This window comes from Cricetulus griseus, chromosome 2, assembly GCF_003668045.3.
Source record: "Cricetulus griseus strain 17A/GY chromosome 2, alternate assembly CriGri-PICRH-1.0, whole genome shotgun sequence".
Classification (NCBI taxonomy): Eukaryota; Metazoa; Chordata; class Mammalia; order Rodentia; family Cricetidae; genus Cricetulus; species Cricetulus griseus.
The window spans coordinates 288594241-288609869 of record NC_048595.1 but is presented as its reverse complement, the minus strand read 5'-3'; the positions used below and the strand labels follow the sequence as shown (position 1 = coordinate 288609869).

At 45.4% G+C, this 15629-nt stretch overlaps 1 protein-coding gene across 1 annotated transcript in view; it reads left to right on the top strand.

Annotated features, from left to right (window-relative positions):
* Positions 1 to 15629, top strand: part of Plg (plasminogen) — a 37782-nt gene that overhangs the window by 11319 nt on the left and 10834 nt on the right. Inside the window, exons 6-14 of the mRNA XM_027401099.2 lie at positions 1061 to 1181; positions 2500 to 2618; positions 5148 to 5310; positions 5846 to 5991; positions 7309 to 7468; positions 9451 to 9632; positions 10337 to 10485; positions 11548 to 11641; positions 15481 to 15601. Coding sequence (XP_027256900.2) covers positions 1061 to 1181; positions 2500 to 2618; positions 5148 to 5310; positions 5846 to 5991; positions 7309 to 7468; positions 9451 to 9632; positions 10337 to 10485; positions 11548 to 11641; positions 15481 to 15601 — 1255 coding nt within the window. The remainder of the gene's footprint in view (positions 1 to 1060; positions 1182 to 2499; positions 2619 to 5147; positions 5311 to 5845; positions 5992 to 7308; positions 7469 to 9450; positions 9633 to 10336; positions 10486 to 11547; positions 11642 to 15480; positions 15602 to 15629) is intronic.

Sequence of the window (15629 nt, the reverse complement as noted above, 5' to 3'; positions counted from 1 at the left end):
CACAAAATCTACAAGATTCAAGCACGGGAGAGGAATGATTTAATGTAGGCCATTCTGTTGTTGGGTGTTAAGTTAGGCAACACACCTGTTTTTTGTGTCAGCATGCCTTCATTCTAGCAGGTCTATCAGTTTCACAGAGAAAGTCAAAGGTCGATGCTAAAAGCATGAAGACATCAGCCTGGGAAAATGGCTTCATTTCCTATTTCTAGGTGTGTTTATTAGAGCAAGACAAAAGAGCCAAGTGGGGGTTACAAGGCAATGTGGGCATGCTTCAGGTACCAACTTGTTCTTTTCAATACCTATATGGACAGAGGAGCTCCTGTATTTGGATACGGATGGTCACAGTTCATTTGGTCTTTAAGTCCCATGAACACATACTTTTTATATCAACATCACAGCTGCTTTTTATGACCCCATAAAAATTCCAGTTATGTGGTATTCCTCATCAACATGGGATTTTAACAAATCCAAATCAAAGTCTTAGTTTTTAAGTAAATTAAAGAGCAAAAAGGAAAAACATGACAACACTCAGTCCACCCCATCAGTTATGCTTCTCAACAATACACAGACGCTTGGTCAATTGAGGTGAGTAGATCCTCTTCTAGTGAGGTCACTGGGGACTAACAACAACAATAAAATCCAGCAGAAAAAATCTGAGATATTTGTCAGTCACCAAGTGATCAGAATAAATTCATGGAATTTTAAAAGATCATTCTAGAAATGATGTGCACTATTTAAAAATTAAAGTGGAGAACACACAGGCTTCTAAGAATATGTGTCCTTCCCCATGCGTGCCTCCAAGTTCAAGCGTGTGTATGGCAGTTTCTGAATTTGACTATGGGTCACCACAGACCCAATGCCACCTCAGAAACTGAAGGGGGCACTGACTGCATCAGAACATTCCAAGTCTTTTACTGCCAAGTGGTTATTCGAAGTCAGGTAGGAACGGGTGGCAGCAAACATCAGAGGCCTCGCTAGAGGATTCCCATCTACCCTCTCCTGGGCTGCATCTCAGTCTCTTCCTTTTTCTCTTCCCTGCCTCCCTCCCGGCAACACACAGAAGAATGTATGCACTGCAGTGGAGAAAAGTACGAGGGGAAAATCTCCAAGACCATGTCTGGACTTGACTGCCAGGCCTGGGACTCGCAGAGCCCACATGCTCACGGATATATTCCTGCCAAGTAAGTCTTGCAGCCACGGCTGAAGCTCCTTAGGCATGCACTGCCCTTCACATGTGTCTGCTTGCTTCAAGAATTGAAGGCTCCCTTCCCCTCATAGGCTGTATATGAAGTGTGTGTTCTTGCTACCCATCACACGGGCCAGGGGCATCATGGGTGCTTGTTAGAAATGCAGCATCCCAGGTCCTACGAATCGAATTTGGGCTATAACAAGACAATTTGTGTTTATGTTAAAACTGAAAGACACACTTAGTTTGTGTATGCCCCTTTCGCTCCCCTCCTTTCATTTTTACACCAGTTATAGTATAGACTTTCTGACTGTGATCTATGAATGAATATCAAGGGTCTTGCAAATCCCTGATATTTTATGTGTATTTACACTGGGTCATTCACAACTTCTACCGAGTTCTCAAAGGTGACTGTGAATTTAAGAACAGTACGATGGAGGGGTCTTGGGGGGGAGTGTCCCTGTTCCAGAACGCAGTGATGGTTTTCTGAACAAGCACCTATGAGGATTCAAGCTCACATTTTGCACAGGATGCCATGCTCTCCCCCCCCCCCGTGATGACCCCAGTGTTATTTATTAATAAGGATTCTAAGACTCAAGGTAATGTGGCTAAGCATTACCCTGTCCTTGTGGAAGATGACATCACTGAGTTTTTGCACCTCTCACTCCATATAGCTTAAATATGGTTCCTGCCATTGCCTTCCAAAGGCAATCACAGTAGTGTCCTCAAATTGTGACTAGGCCAAATCACCTATAGGACACCAGAAGAGGGGAATAAATTGACTGCTGCTTTTCTCTTTGTCCTAAGCGCTCAGACTCAGAGAGGAACCAGGAGCAGAGACAATCTCCCAGCTAAATCCCTGCGTTCCTGCCAAGGAGGTCTCACTGGCCAGGTGCTTGTAGGCACATAGCTCCCCCACCTTGCATTCTTTAAAATTCCTGTAGTGGGGTGGGAGCCTGGTAGACTAGTAGGATCAGGCATCAACTTCCAGCCTGTACCATGTTGCTGTCCTCAGGCAGTGAGCACTTTGTTTTTTGAAGATTGCTATTGTTTGTAGCTAGATAACCAGAGTTTGTTTACTTTAAAATGCTGGATGGTTAGAAAGATACAGTTTCTTGCCCTCTTCTGTAAGCCTTGCACATGGAAATTTCTAGAAATAAAGTCCATGGAAGACTGAGCCTATCATTCTTTCTGGATTGCTGACAGAGGACCATATTCCTCTAATTGCAGGTGCTAAATTGTAGCTCATTCTCAAAGATTCTCATGTAAAATTGTTTATTATTGCTATTAAAAAATTCTTCCTGTCCACCCAGATTTCCAAGCAAGAACCTGAAGATGAATTATTGTCGCAACCCTGATGGAGAGCCTCGCCCCTGGTGCTTCACCAAAGACCCCAACAAACGCTGGGAATACTGTGACATCCCCCGCTGCAGTAAGTTCAGTTCATACCCAATACACTGAGAGCATCCTCTCTGCCCCTTTTTGGAAATATGTTGGTGCTGAGTACAGGTCTGCAGAGTATTCTTGTCCAATTTATTAGCTATTTAGGTAGCTGATAAGAGCATCCATTTGTTGATTTTTTTCCCTCAAACTTCTGCCTCTTGTGAATATTATCAGTTTTAAGACAAAACTCCAGCTCTAGGGGCCTTAACAGACTGAACTTGACACCCACGCCAGTTTGTCCATCAAAGATGCAAGAGTGGTGAAAGACACATAAGTAAGCAGAAAAAGATGTAATCAATGTGGCCACACTGAGAAGTACAGATAAAGGGGTTCAGTGATGCTAAGTTCATCTCTAAGAGGTGGACAGAAGCTCTGGGACTTTCTGGAAAGGGAGAAACAAAGAAAGGACTTGGCGTTCACACAGCTGATGCAGCAGGTGTCTTGGTCATGGGTGAGCTGTTGATTATTATGTCAGCTATGCTTATGCTGGAGAAGCTGTTGTCATCATCATCATCACTTGAGAGGAGTGGCCTGGTTCCTAGGAGAAGATGGTTCTCTGTGATGCAACCTCACCATCATGCGTAGCTGCCTTCATGTAGAGATGATCTGTCCCAAGAGGTTCAGTTTCTAGGGGTAGTTTCACTCTTGTCATGATCCAGAGGCTGATGAGATAGTTCTGTAGGTAAAGTGTTTGTCCCACAAGACTATCCTGAGTTCAGGCTCTAGAACCCACATTAAAAACAGCAGCAGCAGCCACAACTGAACGTGGTGGTGGTAGTTTATAATCCTAGTCCTGGGGAGGTGGAGATAGGCAAAGGCAGGAGTAGACAAGCCAATCCCTGGGTCTTGCTGTCCAGCTGGCCAGTCTAGCCTACTTGGTCCTTCTAAGTAAAAGGTCCTGTTTCAAAAAAAGTGAAAATGTCCTCTGGTCTCCACATGCATGCATGTGAACATGTACACATGCATGTACACACACACACAGGAGAGACAGACAGAGAGAGAGAGAGAGAGAGAGAGAGAGAGAGAGAGAGAGAGAGAGATATGGAGAGAGAGAGCTGTTTATCCATCAGTCCAGTCATTCCTCAAATCCAAGGTCACTGCAGAGCCAAGTGACCCAGGAAGAAAGAGTTAAAGAGGCAAAAACAAGAGACAAAAAGACCACACGGAATTAGTTGGTCATAACCCTTCTTCAAAAATACACTCAAATTCAGGGTGGTGGCTCTGCCATCCCAGCTTCCCTGAGCTGAAGGGAGCCCACCAGCATAGCTGTTTCATGATCTTCATGACCAGCCAGAGTTTTTTCTAACTGTTGCTTTGTTAACACATGTCTATGAGATGTTTCAGATGTCTAACTTGGAGGTGCTCAGGGGAAGTGACACACATGGGAAGAAGCTATTTCACACTGTTCCTTCATGGATAATTGAGATAGAGACTCTGAAACTGTAGAAAGACCATGAGCAAATGCTAGAGAGGACATGCAGGAGCAGCCTCTCCTTTGCTTGGCCATCATTGAGAAGCAGAGATCCTTAGGCAGTCTTCCTCCTTACAGCAGTTTCTCTTTTTTTGTAATTTTTGTTCCATCAACAATGCCTTAATTTTTGGTTGAACACTTTTCCTTAAAGATATTGGGTTAGTGTTGTTTTCTGTATTTTTATTTTATTGGTGATTGAGAGATGGGTGGTTACATATCTAGCTTTTACCATGGATTAATCTGCTTCTGAACCTTTGAAGCTCTATTGTTAAGATGCATATGTATCAAAGACATTTACCCTTTCCCATGGGCTCTTTTCCAGTTGAGTGCCCTTATGGGAGATGAGTGCTCCTCAGTTGTGTTTACCCAGTGAATCACGTATTCTTCATAAAAGGGCCTGGACCACTGGCATGTGTAAGGACTTGGGGTGGGAGAGGACTTACATGGATTCTTGCCATGCCTGATGAACACAAAACTAGAGAGAGAAGCATCTAACCCAAGGGTCCATTTTTAGAGCAGTTCCTGAAGAAATGGACTTATAGATACAGATGCTACTAAACTGAAAACACAAAGCTGTTCCCAAGTATAAAATCCCAAGAGAGAAGACAGTCTATGGCTCCTCTGACAGTGGAGCCAGTCTTTATCCCTAGAGCACAAATGGACTTTGGGAGCCCATTCCCTATGGAGGGGTACTATTGCAGCCCAGATACAGGAAGGAGGGTCTAGACCCTCCCCCAAACAGTATGACAGACTTTGAAGGTCCTTGGTAGAGGGCCTCACTATGTCTGGGTAGGAGTCAGGGAGGGGAGTAGGTTGGGGTGGGTTGGGTGGGGAACATGGGAGGAGGGGAGGGCGAGGGAATAGGGGGATGGATATGTAAATATGAGTAATTAAAAATAATAAAAAAATTTAAAAATCCCAAGAGAGGAGTAAGAGGGTGTGGCAGAAGAGGGCGTGGCAGAAGATCTTGCCTCCACCCTTCTGTAACATCTGTTGGTGCATTCTTCATAGAAAACCATTCATGATCAGTTCTTTCCCCTATTCAAGCAACACCCCCACCTCCTTCTGGTCCAACCTACCAATGTCTGAAGGGAAGAGGTGAGAACTACCGAGGGACTGTGTCTGTTACTGTGTCTGGGAAAACCTGTCAGCGCTGGAGTGAACAGAGCCCTCATGAGCACAACAGGACACCAGAAAATTTCCCCTGCAAGTATGTCCCTCCTCTTCTTCCCCTACCCGTTACTGTGACCTGTGAAGTCCATTGACTCCACCTTGGTTGTACTATAAAGAACTCAAGAATAAAGACTGATCAGGACACATGAAAGAAAAGTAACATTTAGCAATGTTTTTCACCTTACAAGTCTTTCTCAAAGTGTGTCCCACCAATACCATCAAGAATTTACCAGAAATGCAAAGTCTTGGGCTCTACTCTAGAGTAAGTTTGAGACTCTAAGGTCTTTGAGGAAAAGTACTCCAGCATACAGCACAGTGCCCAATATAGAACTAAAGACCTCTCCAATTACATGAAGACAAAGAATAGATTTTAGCCATCAATTCTTCTGGGCCAGAGTCCATGACATGCTATGTGATGCCTAAGCTCGATTTCAGCTTTGTTCTGCTCTCTGTCAGCCATTCAATGTGTGAGATTCTGGAATATTAGATATGCACAGCACCCCCTATAACAAGCATGTACACACCTTGCTTATTAAACTCTTTGAAGAGGGAAACTCATGTTTCTATTCTAGAAATTTGGAAGAAAACTACTGTCGTAACCCGGATGGAGAAACTGCTCCATGGTGCTATACCACCGACAAAGGAGTGAGGTGGGAATACTGTGAAATTCCATCCTGTGATTCCTCTGGGTCATTGCCAGAACTTTCCGATTCTTCAGGTATGGGTGGGCCACGAGAGCTCACTGAGAGCCCAATTGTTCTGTTTGTTTGTGCTCCAATGGCATCTTCAGAGAGTATCGGTGTGCAGTACCTTTGCTTCACTTAATCTTGCTGTGGGTTAGAGTGTCGCTTGTATGATTCCAATCATAGTGCTTCCAATTTGTTGTTTGGCTAGTGGCTCAGGGTACAGTCTTGGTGAGTGTTTCCTGAGCTCTTGAAAATGTGACTTTCTGTTGTGCTCACAATGTTTCTTCTAAAAGTCAACATGAGCACATCTTACTAGGGTTCTTTATTCCTGTTGAATCGCTTATATGTGCAACTTTAAGAATAGATTAGTCTCTGTTTCTTTTGTTTCTGTTAGCCTTCTGTATTGGGAAGCTCTGTTGTGGGCACATACACATTGAAGATGTCTTTATCTTCCTGATGGAATGTCTCCTTTTCTGATTGTATCTTATTGATGTGAAGGTTTTGCCTATGCTAGTGTTTGTGTGACTTATTCGCCTCCTGAGATGTTTGCATTCATGTAATTGTGTGTGGTTGGCTTTAAGTCCACCGTTAAGGTAGTTATTCTGTCCCATTTCATTGCCACATGGAACACAATTACCCAATACATTTAGGTTTACTTGTTATTCCCTTAGCTGTGTCGCTTACTGATCAAGACATTGAAGGGATTCTTCACCTCTGATGCTGCGGGTTTTGCTGTTTGAATTTCTATTTTGTTACTGTTTTTAGAAGTTTCTACCTCTGCTGACATCCCCTCTTTTATCCATGCATATGATCATCTTCACCAGAAGATCCGCTAACAACTGGCGGAGATTATTTCACAATCCCAACCTGATAGTGTCCCATTGTGGTCATCTCTGAGAAGCAGCAGCTTCTGTCCCATCTCCAGAAGCTTAAGGCTTTGGTGTCCTGTGATGAAAAAAGAGTGTCTAGGGAAGTATGCAAGTATTTAGGGTCTGTCCTTCACCTAATCCCTCCTGCCTCATCTCGGAGCATCCTGCCCTCTCGTTCTCATGAACACCTGGAAGTAACTCATAGAAATAACTTGTACACAATGACATTTCCAAGTAGCAGTACGCTGACCTATTTTGTTCCTCTTTCAAGGGTTTTATTTTCATTCTTACAGGATGTTCTACAACACTATAAATCTTGTGTGTGTGAGTGCATTGTGTGTTTAATGTTTATCCACCTGTTAACAGGGAAAAGGAACAGTGGGGATTCCTCCACAGCTTTACTGTGTGTGTCATAAATTAGTGCCCAGGTCTGTCTGCTCCAGGCCTTATTTGTCTTCATTTCTTCTGCTTTGATTTCAGTTCTACCAGAGCAAACACCTGTGGTCCAGGAATGCTACCAAGGCAACGGGCAGAGCTATCGGGGCACATCCTCCACCACCATCACAGGGAAAAAGTGCCAGTCCTGGGCATCTATGACTCCACACCAGCATCAGAAGACCCCAGACAAGTTCCCAAATGCGTATGTCTTTGATTTTAACCATGAGAGGATCAGTAGCTGACTTAGGCTTCCCTTACGTCACCCATGCTCTATGCTGAGTCCTTTGGACTAGATTTCTCTGAGATTGGCACAGGGGCAGACTATGTTAGGAACTTGGCTCTCAAAAAAAGGACCCGAGTGAAGAGAAGCCATTGACCGGCTCCCTTCCCTGAGAAATTTTGTGGAAGCAAGGACTGGTAAGGTCCTATTGGTGGAAACCTTGTGAAAACAAGTTACCACAAAGCTTAGAAATGGTACCATCACCCAACCTGCGCTGAAGATCATGCCGCTGCCTCTCAGCATTGGATAGTCACTCCAATGCAAAGCCCTGGAGTGGTCCTTGAGTTTGCCTTTGTGCTTGGTTTCCAGGCTAATGTTTCTAGCTGCATCTGCATCTGTTTGTCTTTCAGTACCCTCACCAGGTCTGGAGCACAATGCTCTAAAGGGGTATGAGTTGCCTGAGAGCACCAGTGTTGGTAGCCACTTCGGTATGACAATGGGAGGAAGCAAGGCAGTTAGGAAGGGAGGAGGAGAATGAGGGAGACAAAGAAGGAGCAGAGAGACAGAGAGAAGAATGGATGGATGGATGGATGGATGGATGGATGGATGGATGGGGGAGAGAGGAAGGAAAGAGGGAGAAAGCAAGTTAGGAGGGGAGGGAGGGAAGGATGGAGAAAAAAGAGGAACAGAGGAAGTTAGGACAGAGGGAATAAGGGAAAAGCAACTTAGGAAGGTAGGGAGAATGGGAGGAAAGAATGGAGGGAGAAAGGAAGGGGCAGAGGATGTAAGGGAAGAGGAAAGGAGGGAGAAGAAAGGGTGTGACAGGAGGAAAGGACAGAGGGAAGTAGAGAACAAAGGACAGAAGAAGGAAGGCCCTCAAGTTTTGAAATGAAGTACAGCCATCTCTATTCGCAGGGCACATGACTAATGGATACAGACAGTCCTAATGTCTGAGTGAATTTGCATGTCCAAAGAGCAGAAGGTCTATATGAGGTTCACAGACAAGCCATCAAATGTCTATACTAGCTACACTTAACTGAACAATGAAATTCTAACATAGCAATGATATGAAAATCATTAAGTACTTAGTGAAATTTTTAATATGGCATACCTAAGATCTGCATACTGTATAGCTTAAACATTGTTAAGGAGAAAATTAAAAGCTAAATAAAGATCCCATATATTGATCAAAAGATTAAATATGTATCAGTCCCTTATCAAGTTAGGCTTTGGATTCAGCCCACAAATTCTGTTTCTGAAGAAAGCAGCAACATTTAGAGGCAAATGTCTCAGAATCATCTAGGTAATGTTTAAATGAAGGGTTCTGGAGGGTTGACACTGAAGTCCACAGAAGCACAGTGATCGAGACATGGTAGTGTCATGGTGTCGACAGGAAGGGACACAAACAAAGGAAATGGGGACAGTCCAGAAACAAACTCTGGCTCATAAGGACAATGATTTTCCAGTGCAGGTGGGAAAGCAACTCAATGCATAAGCGGCATCTTTTTGCAGAATGGTCCAAGAATAGCAAATGCCATGTATAAAAACAATGCCTCCAACCCAAACCCCAAACAAGGCAAGATATTGATATATTTGTGCTTATTTTTTAAAATATAAAGTTACATTTCAAGATCTACATTGTGTAAAAGTATTTAGCAGGGTGTCAAAGGAGAATATTATGATGCCTGCTTTTACATTTATACAATGTAAACACATTGTGCATTTTAATATATATTGTACATTATGATATATTTTACATTGCTACATTGTAAACACATTATAAATGTATACAGTATAAATATATTTACATTGTCTGGGTTTGGTTAAGAGTTCCATTTGTGAGTAGGCATGTTAGTATCTTCAGTGGGATGTTTCAAAGGTACCTCACTGACACTTGTGTTGTAACAAAATTGAGGAGCTGGATTCCTCCACCACTGCTGACCATGCTGTCTTGGGATTTGCAGTGGCTTGGAAATGAACTATTGCAGGAACCCAGATGGTGACAAGGGCCCTTGGTGCTACACCACTGACCCCAGTGTCAGGTGGGAATACTGCAATCTGAGGAGATGCTCTGAGACAGGAGGGAGTGTTGCAGAACCGCCCACGGTCCCCCAAGTTCCAAATGTGCAGGATACCTCTGAACCAGGTAAGGAGCCAGTGGCCAGATGTCTGTGGGCAGATGTGGACACTGGACACAGGGGAGGAAGTGTTACTGATCTGTTGCTCCCACATTGTGTGGGACACCAGTTTAGGCTGAGGGTCTGCCATGTGGAATGAGCCTCAGTGCCATCTTGGGGAAGGTAGGGAGGTGATTGCTGACAGAAGGTGGGTGGGCAGTTTCCTAAGGCACGCTGTGAGCCCCCCAGGTGTTCTAACTCTTCACACTGTTGTATAGCTGGGTGTTCCTATGTTCTAGCCTGAACTCCCCTTCTAAAACAACCCACTAATGTTGAGATCGTTTCCAGGCAGACATTTCTGTCAACTTAAACTAAATAGCAAGTCTCGTTAATTGTCAGCATGTCAGTGTTTGCTGCGACACTAGGTCTGTCACCAAAGAGCATCCCAACATATTAGAGCCGAACCCTTTGGGGTCTAATGACCCTTTCACGGGGTCACCTAAGACCATTGGAAAAGACAGATATTTATATTATGATTCAGAACTGTAGTAAAATGTGTTATGAAGTAGCAATGAAAACAGTTGGGGGGTCAGCATATCACAGGGAACTGTACTAAAAGGCCACAGCATTAGGAAGGTTGAGAACCACTGTATTAGAGAAAGCTAACACTAACACATTCATGTGGTATCATGCTTGGACTACCCAGGGACACATAATCTCCTTCTTCCTACAGACTGCATGTCTGGGAATGGTAAAGACTATCGGGGCAAAGTGGCCGTCACTGCAGCTGGCACTGCCTGCCAGGAATGGGCTGCCCAGGAGCCCCACAGACACAGCATCTTCACCCCACAGACAAACCCCCGGGCAGGTCTGGAAAAGAACGTAAGCCACTCTGGTTCTGTTCTGCATTCTCCTGACCAACTTTTGAACAGATTCAGTTTGGTGTTACACCACGCTGGCCAGGGCTGATCTTTGGTGTTGAGGGAAAAGTAAGGGAGGGGAAATTTGGAGCAGGTTGAAGTGGGGAGAAAAAGCCAAGGCCACACTTGGGTGTCCTACAGTTTGGCTCCATCTTGATATGGTCTGGGAACAGGCAGTATCTCATGGCTCCTCGGATAACTACTGTTAAGAGGTGTGGTAGGCACTGCATGGAGAGGGGTGTGGAGAGAGGAGGAGTCTTGACTTCTCTGGGCATATCACTCACCAGCACCCCATAACTCCTGGGAATCTCTTTGAACACATGTTTTTTTTTTTTTCCCGGAAGCTTTATTATGTTTACGTGGTTAGTATTGATCTTTGGTGATCAAAGCAACCTTCGGGCCCTCTCCTTCTGTCATGGGTCCCTGTGCTTTGCTCACAGCAGGTTTGCTGAATACACTCCACCCCGACATCCCCAGCCCCTCCAGCGTTCTCTTGGTCACTTCATTAGAACAAAGTATGCTCCTGTCAATCGAGGACATCACAAAGGCTTTAAGGAGCTGTGTCTGATGCTCCTCTGGATACAGTGTAGGTCACAGGAGTCTAAAACCATCAAGCAAAGACCACGTTTGTATTTATTGCATCACACTATCAGAGAAAAACATTGCTCTTCTGCCTTGACCCATGGAGGGTGCAAACATTTTTATTTTTAATCAACAACAAGGCTTACTGAAGCGAACCAACAGACAGCCAGTAATGCCCCACGGTCCCTGATGTCTGGCTCTCTCACATCTGGCCCAGGGAGTGGCTTCCTAGCTGGAACTTGGTTTGGGCAGAAACGTGACCAGTGACAGCCTGAGATTGAGGCTTTAGATATACCCTAAACCAACTTTATCAAAAAGCAAGAAGAGAAGAAAGCAAAGGGACACCCTCTTCCTTCCATCCCTCAAGAAGGTTTATGTCTCTATATCTGGATCCCCCTCTGCCCCAGGGGAGCCTCCTCTCAAAATGCCTGTCTCTTTTCAGTACTGCAGAAACCCAGATGGTGATGTAAATGGTCCTTGGTGCTATACAATGAACCCCAGAAAACTTTATGATTACTGTGACATCCCAATGTGTGGTAAGTTTCTTTTGTTTCCCTTCTCTCTCCCTTCCTCTCTTTACTTTCCCTTTCCTTCTTAACTTTTTTTTTTTTTTGGTAAGAAAACTACTTTCCAATACATAGATTGACCATTTTCTTCATGAGGACTTACACATAAGCCACCACAGACAGGCTTCATGCCAGGTGCCTGAGGTCTAAATGGCTGCCTCTTACCCTGAGCCATCTTTCATAGGAGCATCTGGAACCTGGCCTATTATTGTCCTTGCCCCATATCAACTAAACTTAATATTAAACCCTTGAAGGGTAGATGGGAACTAACTAATCAGCTCCAGGAGGTTTCCCAGGAACTCTTCCACAACTGATTGGATATAGACACAGAACAAGTTCAGAGGCGCTGGAATACGACACACATTAGCTGTTTTGTTGCTGCTGTGATAAAATACCATGACAGATAACAACTTAAGGAAAATCTTAGGGCTTACTGCCCCAGGGATCTAGACACCCACAATGTCTGAGGCTGCAGTATCATGGCAGGAGCCGTGGCTTAGGGACCACATGAACTGCATGAACCCAAGGAGGCAGAGAGTGAACTGTAGGTAGGCTGGGGTAATGGACTCTCCAGGCCCATCCCTAGTGATGTCCTTCCTTCAGCAAGGCTCCACATCTCAAAAGTTCCTGGACCTCTCCGAACAACTCCACCACCTGGGGACCAGGTGTTCACATCCATAAGCCCTTGAGGAACATTTTCCATTTAAAGCACCACAGAAATTTTCCTCTTCAGCACCAGAAAAGGGGGAAACACACACACACACACACACACACACACACACACACACACACACACACACACACACACACACACACACACACACACACACACACACACACACACACACACACACACACACACACGCAGAGTCTACAAAATAACCTCCTCAATTTTCATGGAAAAGAATGCATATCTTTCTGTTAGCTCCATATCCCTCCCCACCAAGATTTCCTAGTTGTTAACCGCCTAACTTACAGATGGCATGTTGGGTTCCATCATTGGGGATTTAAGACTCTTGGGGAGGAAGAGGCTGGGACCTGGGAAAGGGAAGTTGACATTAGTTCTTGAGCTTGGGATGGCCAATGGATGGCTGTGTCTGCAGGCAAAGCTGATTCTGTTCTGTGCTCACCGACTTTGCAGTCGGAACCTGTCATTGTGGACTCCTCTCTCTCTCTCTCTCTCTCTCTCTCTCTCTCTCTCTCTCTCTCTCTCTCAGTGAGCTAGCCTGGGGAGGGGGTGTGGCTGGCACTGAAGGGAGGGGCTTAGCTTGCAAAGCTCTTCTGGGGCCTGCCTCCCAGGTATTTGGGTGTAGTGGTTTAGGGCATGTAGGTGGCTCTTGGCTGGAACAGGGAGAGGATGGAGAGGGGATGTTGATGGGCTGGGTTCTACTTGCCGGTGTTACTGTAAGATAACGCAGAGGACTCTAGAGTCAGGGAAGCGGTAGTGGCCTTTTTCTCCAGTGGGGCCTTTTGTATGTTTAGAAGAAAATGTCTGGGTAGCCTCTTTACCTGGAAGTTCCTAAAGTCTCAGTGTCTCTCAATCTCTGCTCTCAGTTTCTAGCCCTTGCATGCCCCTCCCCCACTGACTTTCCCTGCCCTGCACAGGCTGCCCCTAAGTGGTGCCAGGCCTGGCATTCAAATCTTGGGCTCTGTGTCCTGGTTTCACAGATCCACCTCTGATTTCCTCTGGAGCAGCCTAGAATACCAGAGGGTCTTTCTCAGCATGAGTCAAGCCTTGGTATCCAAAGCCACAGCCCATGGTGCCAAATCCCAGCTGCTCTCCATAATTCCTCCATGCTTTCAAAACCAGTACCACATGGAAGATGCTTAAACACAATCTGCCAACTTCTGCTGCCAGCTTGATGGGCAGCTTCACCCCACCCCCACCGTCTCCAGGAGGCTCTACCTCAGTGATGCTGGTCTCTTGTCAATCACAGCTGATTGTTCAGCCCCAGCTGACCAGCATCGATTATTCCAGCAAAGCAAAGGTTTTGCTTCACAGATTCCTAATTCAAAATATCATATACACAGGGTCAGTAGTGTCTTCGAGGGACTCTCAAACTTCCCTCTGAAATGTCACAAGCCAGGCCTTCAGTTTTCTCAACATTCTTGTCTTCTAAGCTCCTACCCAATAGCTCCTTAAGCTCCAACACAAATCTCCAAAATTCTTCCACCTACCACAATCCTCCCCAAAACGACATGCTCAGGTCTGTCAGTGACAACTCACTCGCTGGTACCTACATCTGTTAGTTTCTCTGTTGCTGAGATAAAACACTATGACCCAAAGCAACTGGGAGAATAAAAGGACTTGTTTGGCTTACCTTTCGTACCACAGCCCATCACTGAGGGAAGCCACATAGGAGTTCAAGGCAGGAACCTGGAGACAGGAACTGAAGCAGAGACCAGGGGGAGAACACTGTTTACTGTTTACTGGCTCAGCCTTCTTGTACCATGCAGGACTACCTGCCCAGGAGATGGCAATAAGCACAGTGGGCTCAGCCCTCTCACACCAATCATTAATCAAGAAAATGCCCCACAGACTTGCCCAAAGGCTTATATGATGGAGGCAATTGCTCAGCTGAGATCCCTCTTCCCAGGTTGACTGTAGTTTGTGTCAAGATGACAAACACTAAGCAGCATGCACACATGTCTGAAGGCACAGTGGTAGTCACTGAGATGAGTTTTAGAGAGGGTACTCCCATCACAACACAGCTCATTTGGAAAAGCCTTCTCTACATAGATTCTCAAGACAGGCCATGGAAAACAGAAAGTGGAAAACTAGGGTTCCACTACTCCAGAGTGTGACTCTCTGGTTGACTAAGACCAAAGGAATTTCTTCTGGGGAATGCTATGGGCGATGCTAACCCTTTCTGAAGACTTTGGGGCTGCAGGTGAAAAAAAATGTTTGTGAAAGTCCCCTGCGCCCCAGGCAGTGGTAGTTACCAAAAAATGGGATGCAGACCCTGGTCTCCAGTTAACTGGCAGGCTGGCGGGTGAGAGGGAGTGTGCATGGGAGGTAAACAGAGAGGAAAAGCAGGTGGGCATGTGGATTGATTTTTAGTGGTTGATTACAGAAGGCATGCAGGGTGGGGTGGGGGAGGGAGGGTTGGGTCTGTGCTGAGACCAGCAGAGAAAAGCTGGGGGAAATGCACTTACTGTCTACACATACAAACAGGGACACACACACACACACACACACACACACACACACACACACACACCACTTACCACCACCACCACCACCACCACCACCACCACCACCACCACCACCACCACCACAGAAATTCACGAGGAAAAAAAAAAATACTGTATTGTCTAGAGCTATAGCCTTCAGGAAACCTTCCATAGTTCAGGAATTTTGACATTGCAACAGGATGCTGTGTTTTAGAGATGTGTTGGGCCACATTTGGAGCTGTTCTAGGGTTCTTGTGGGCTGTTCTAGGTTGCAGGCTGGGCATGCCACATAGGTGGTGTTGGCAAGCAAAGCTTGGTGTTCCAAATATAATATATTGAGTACATTTTAGATAACTATATTTGTCAATCAAAGTCCATAAAGAAGTGCTCTTATTTTACTCTGTGCTACACCAATTTAATTAAATAATTAGAGTTAAGAGCTCCTTCAGAGGATAGGGTTCTGTGCTGTCTGCCATGGGTTTTAAAACTCAGGGGAACTATCCCAAAGGTGGCTTCTGACTCTGGGGATGTCACAAACTCCGCACCTGGCCACAGGACATGAATTCATCAGGACTGTTTGACAGAACTAGTCCACTTGCCTCAGTGTGACCCTCTCCTCTTATGTCATTCCACAGTACCGTCATCATATGAGTGTGGGAAGCCCCAGGTGGAGCCGAAGAAATGCCCTGGGAGGGTGGTGGGTGGCTGTGTGGCCCATCCACACTCCTGGCCCTGGCAAATCAGTCTCAGAACAAGGTAAGAATCTGCAGAAACATTTCCCAGC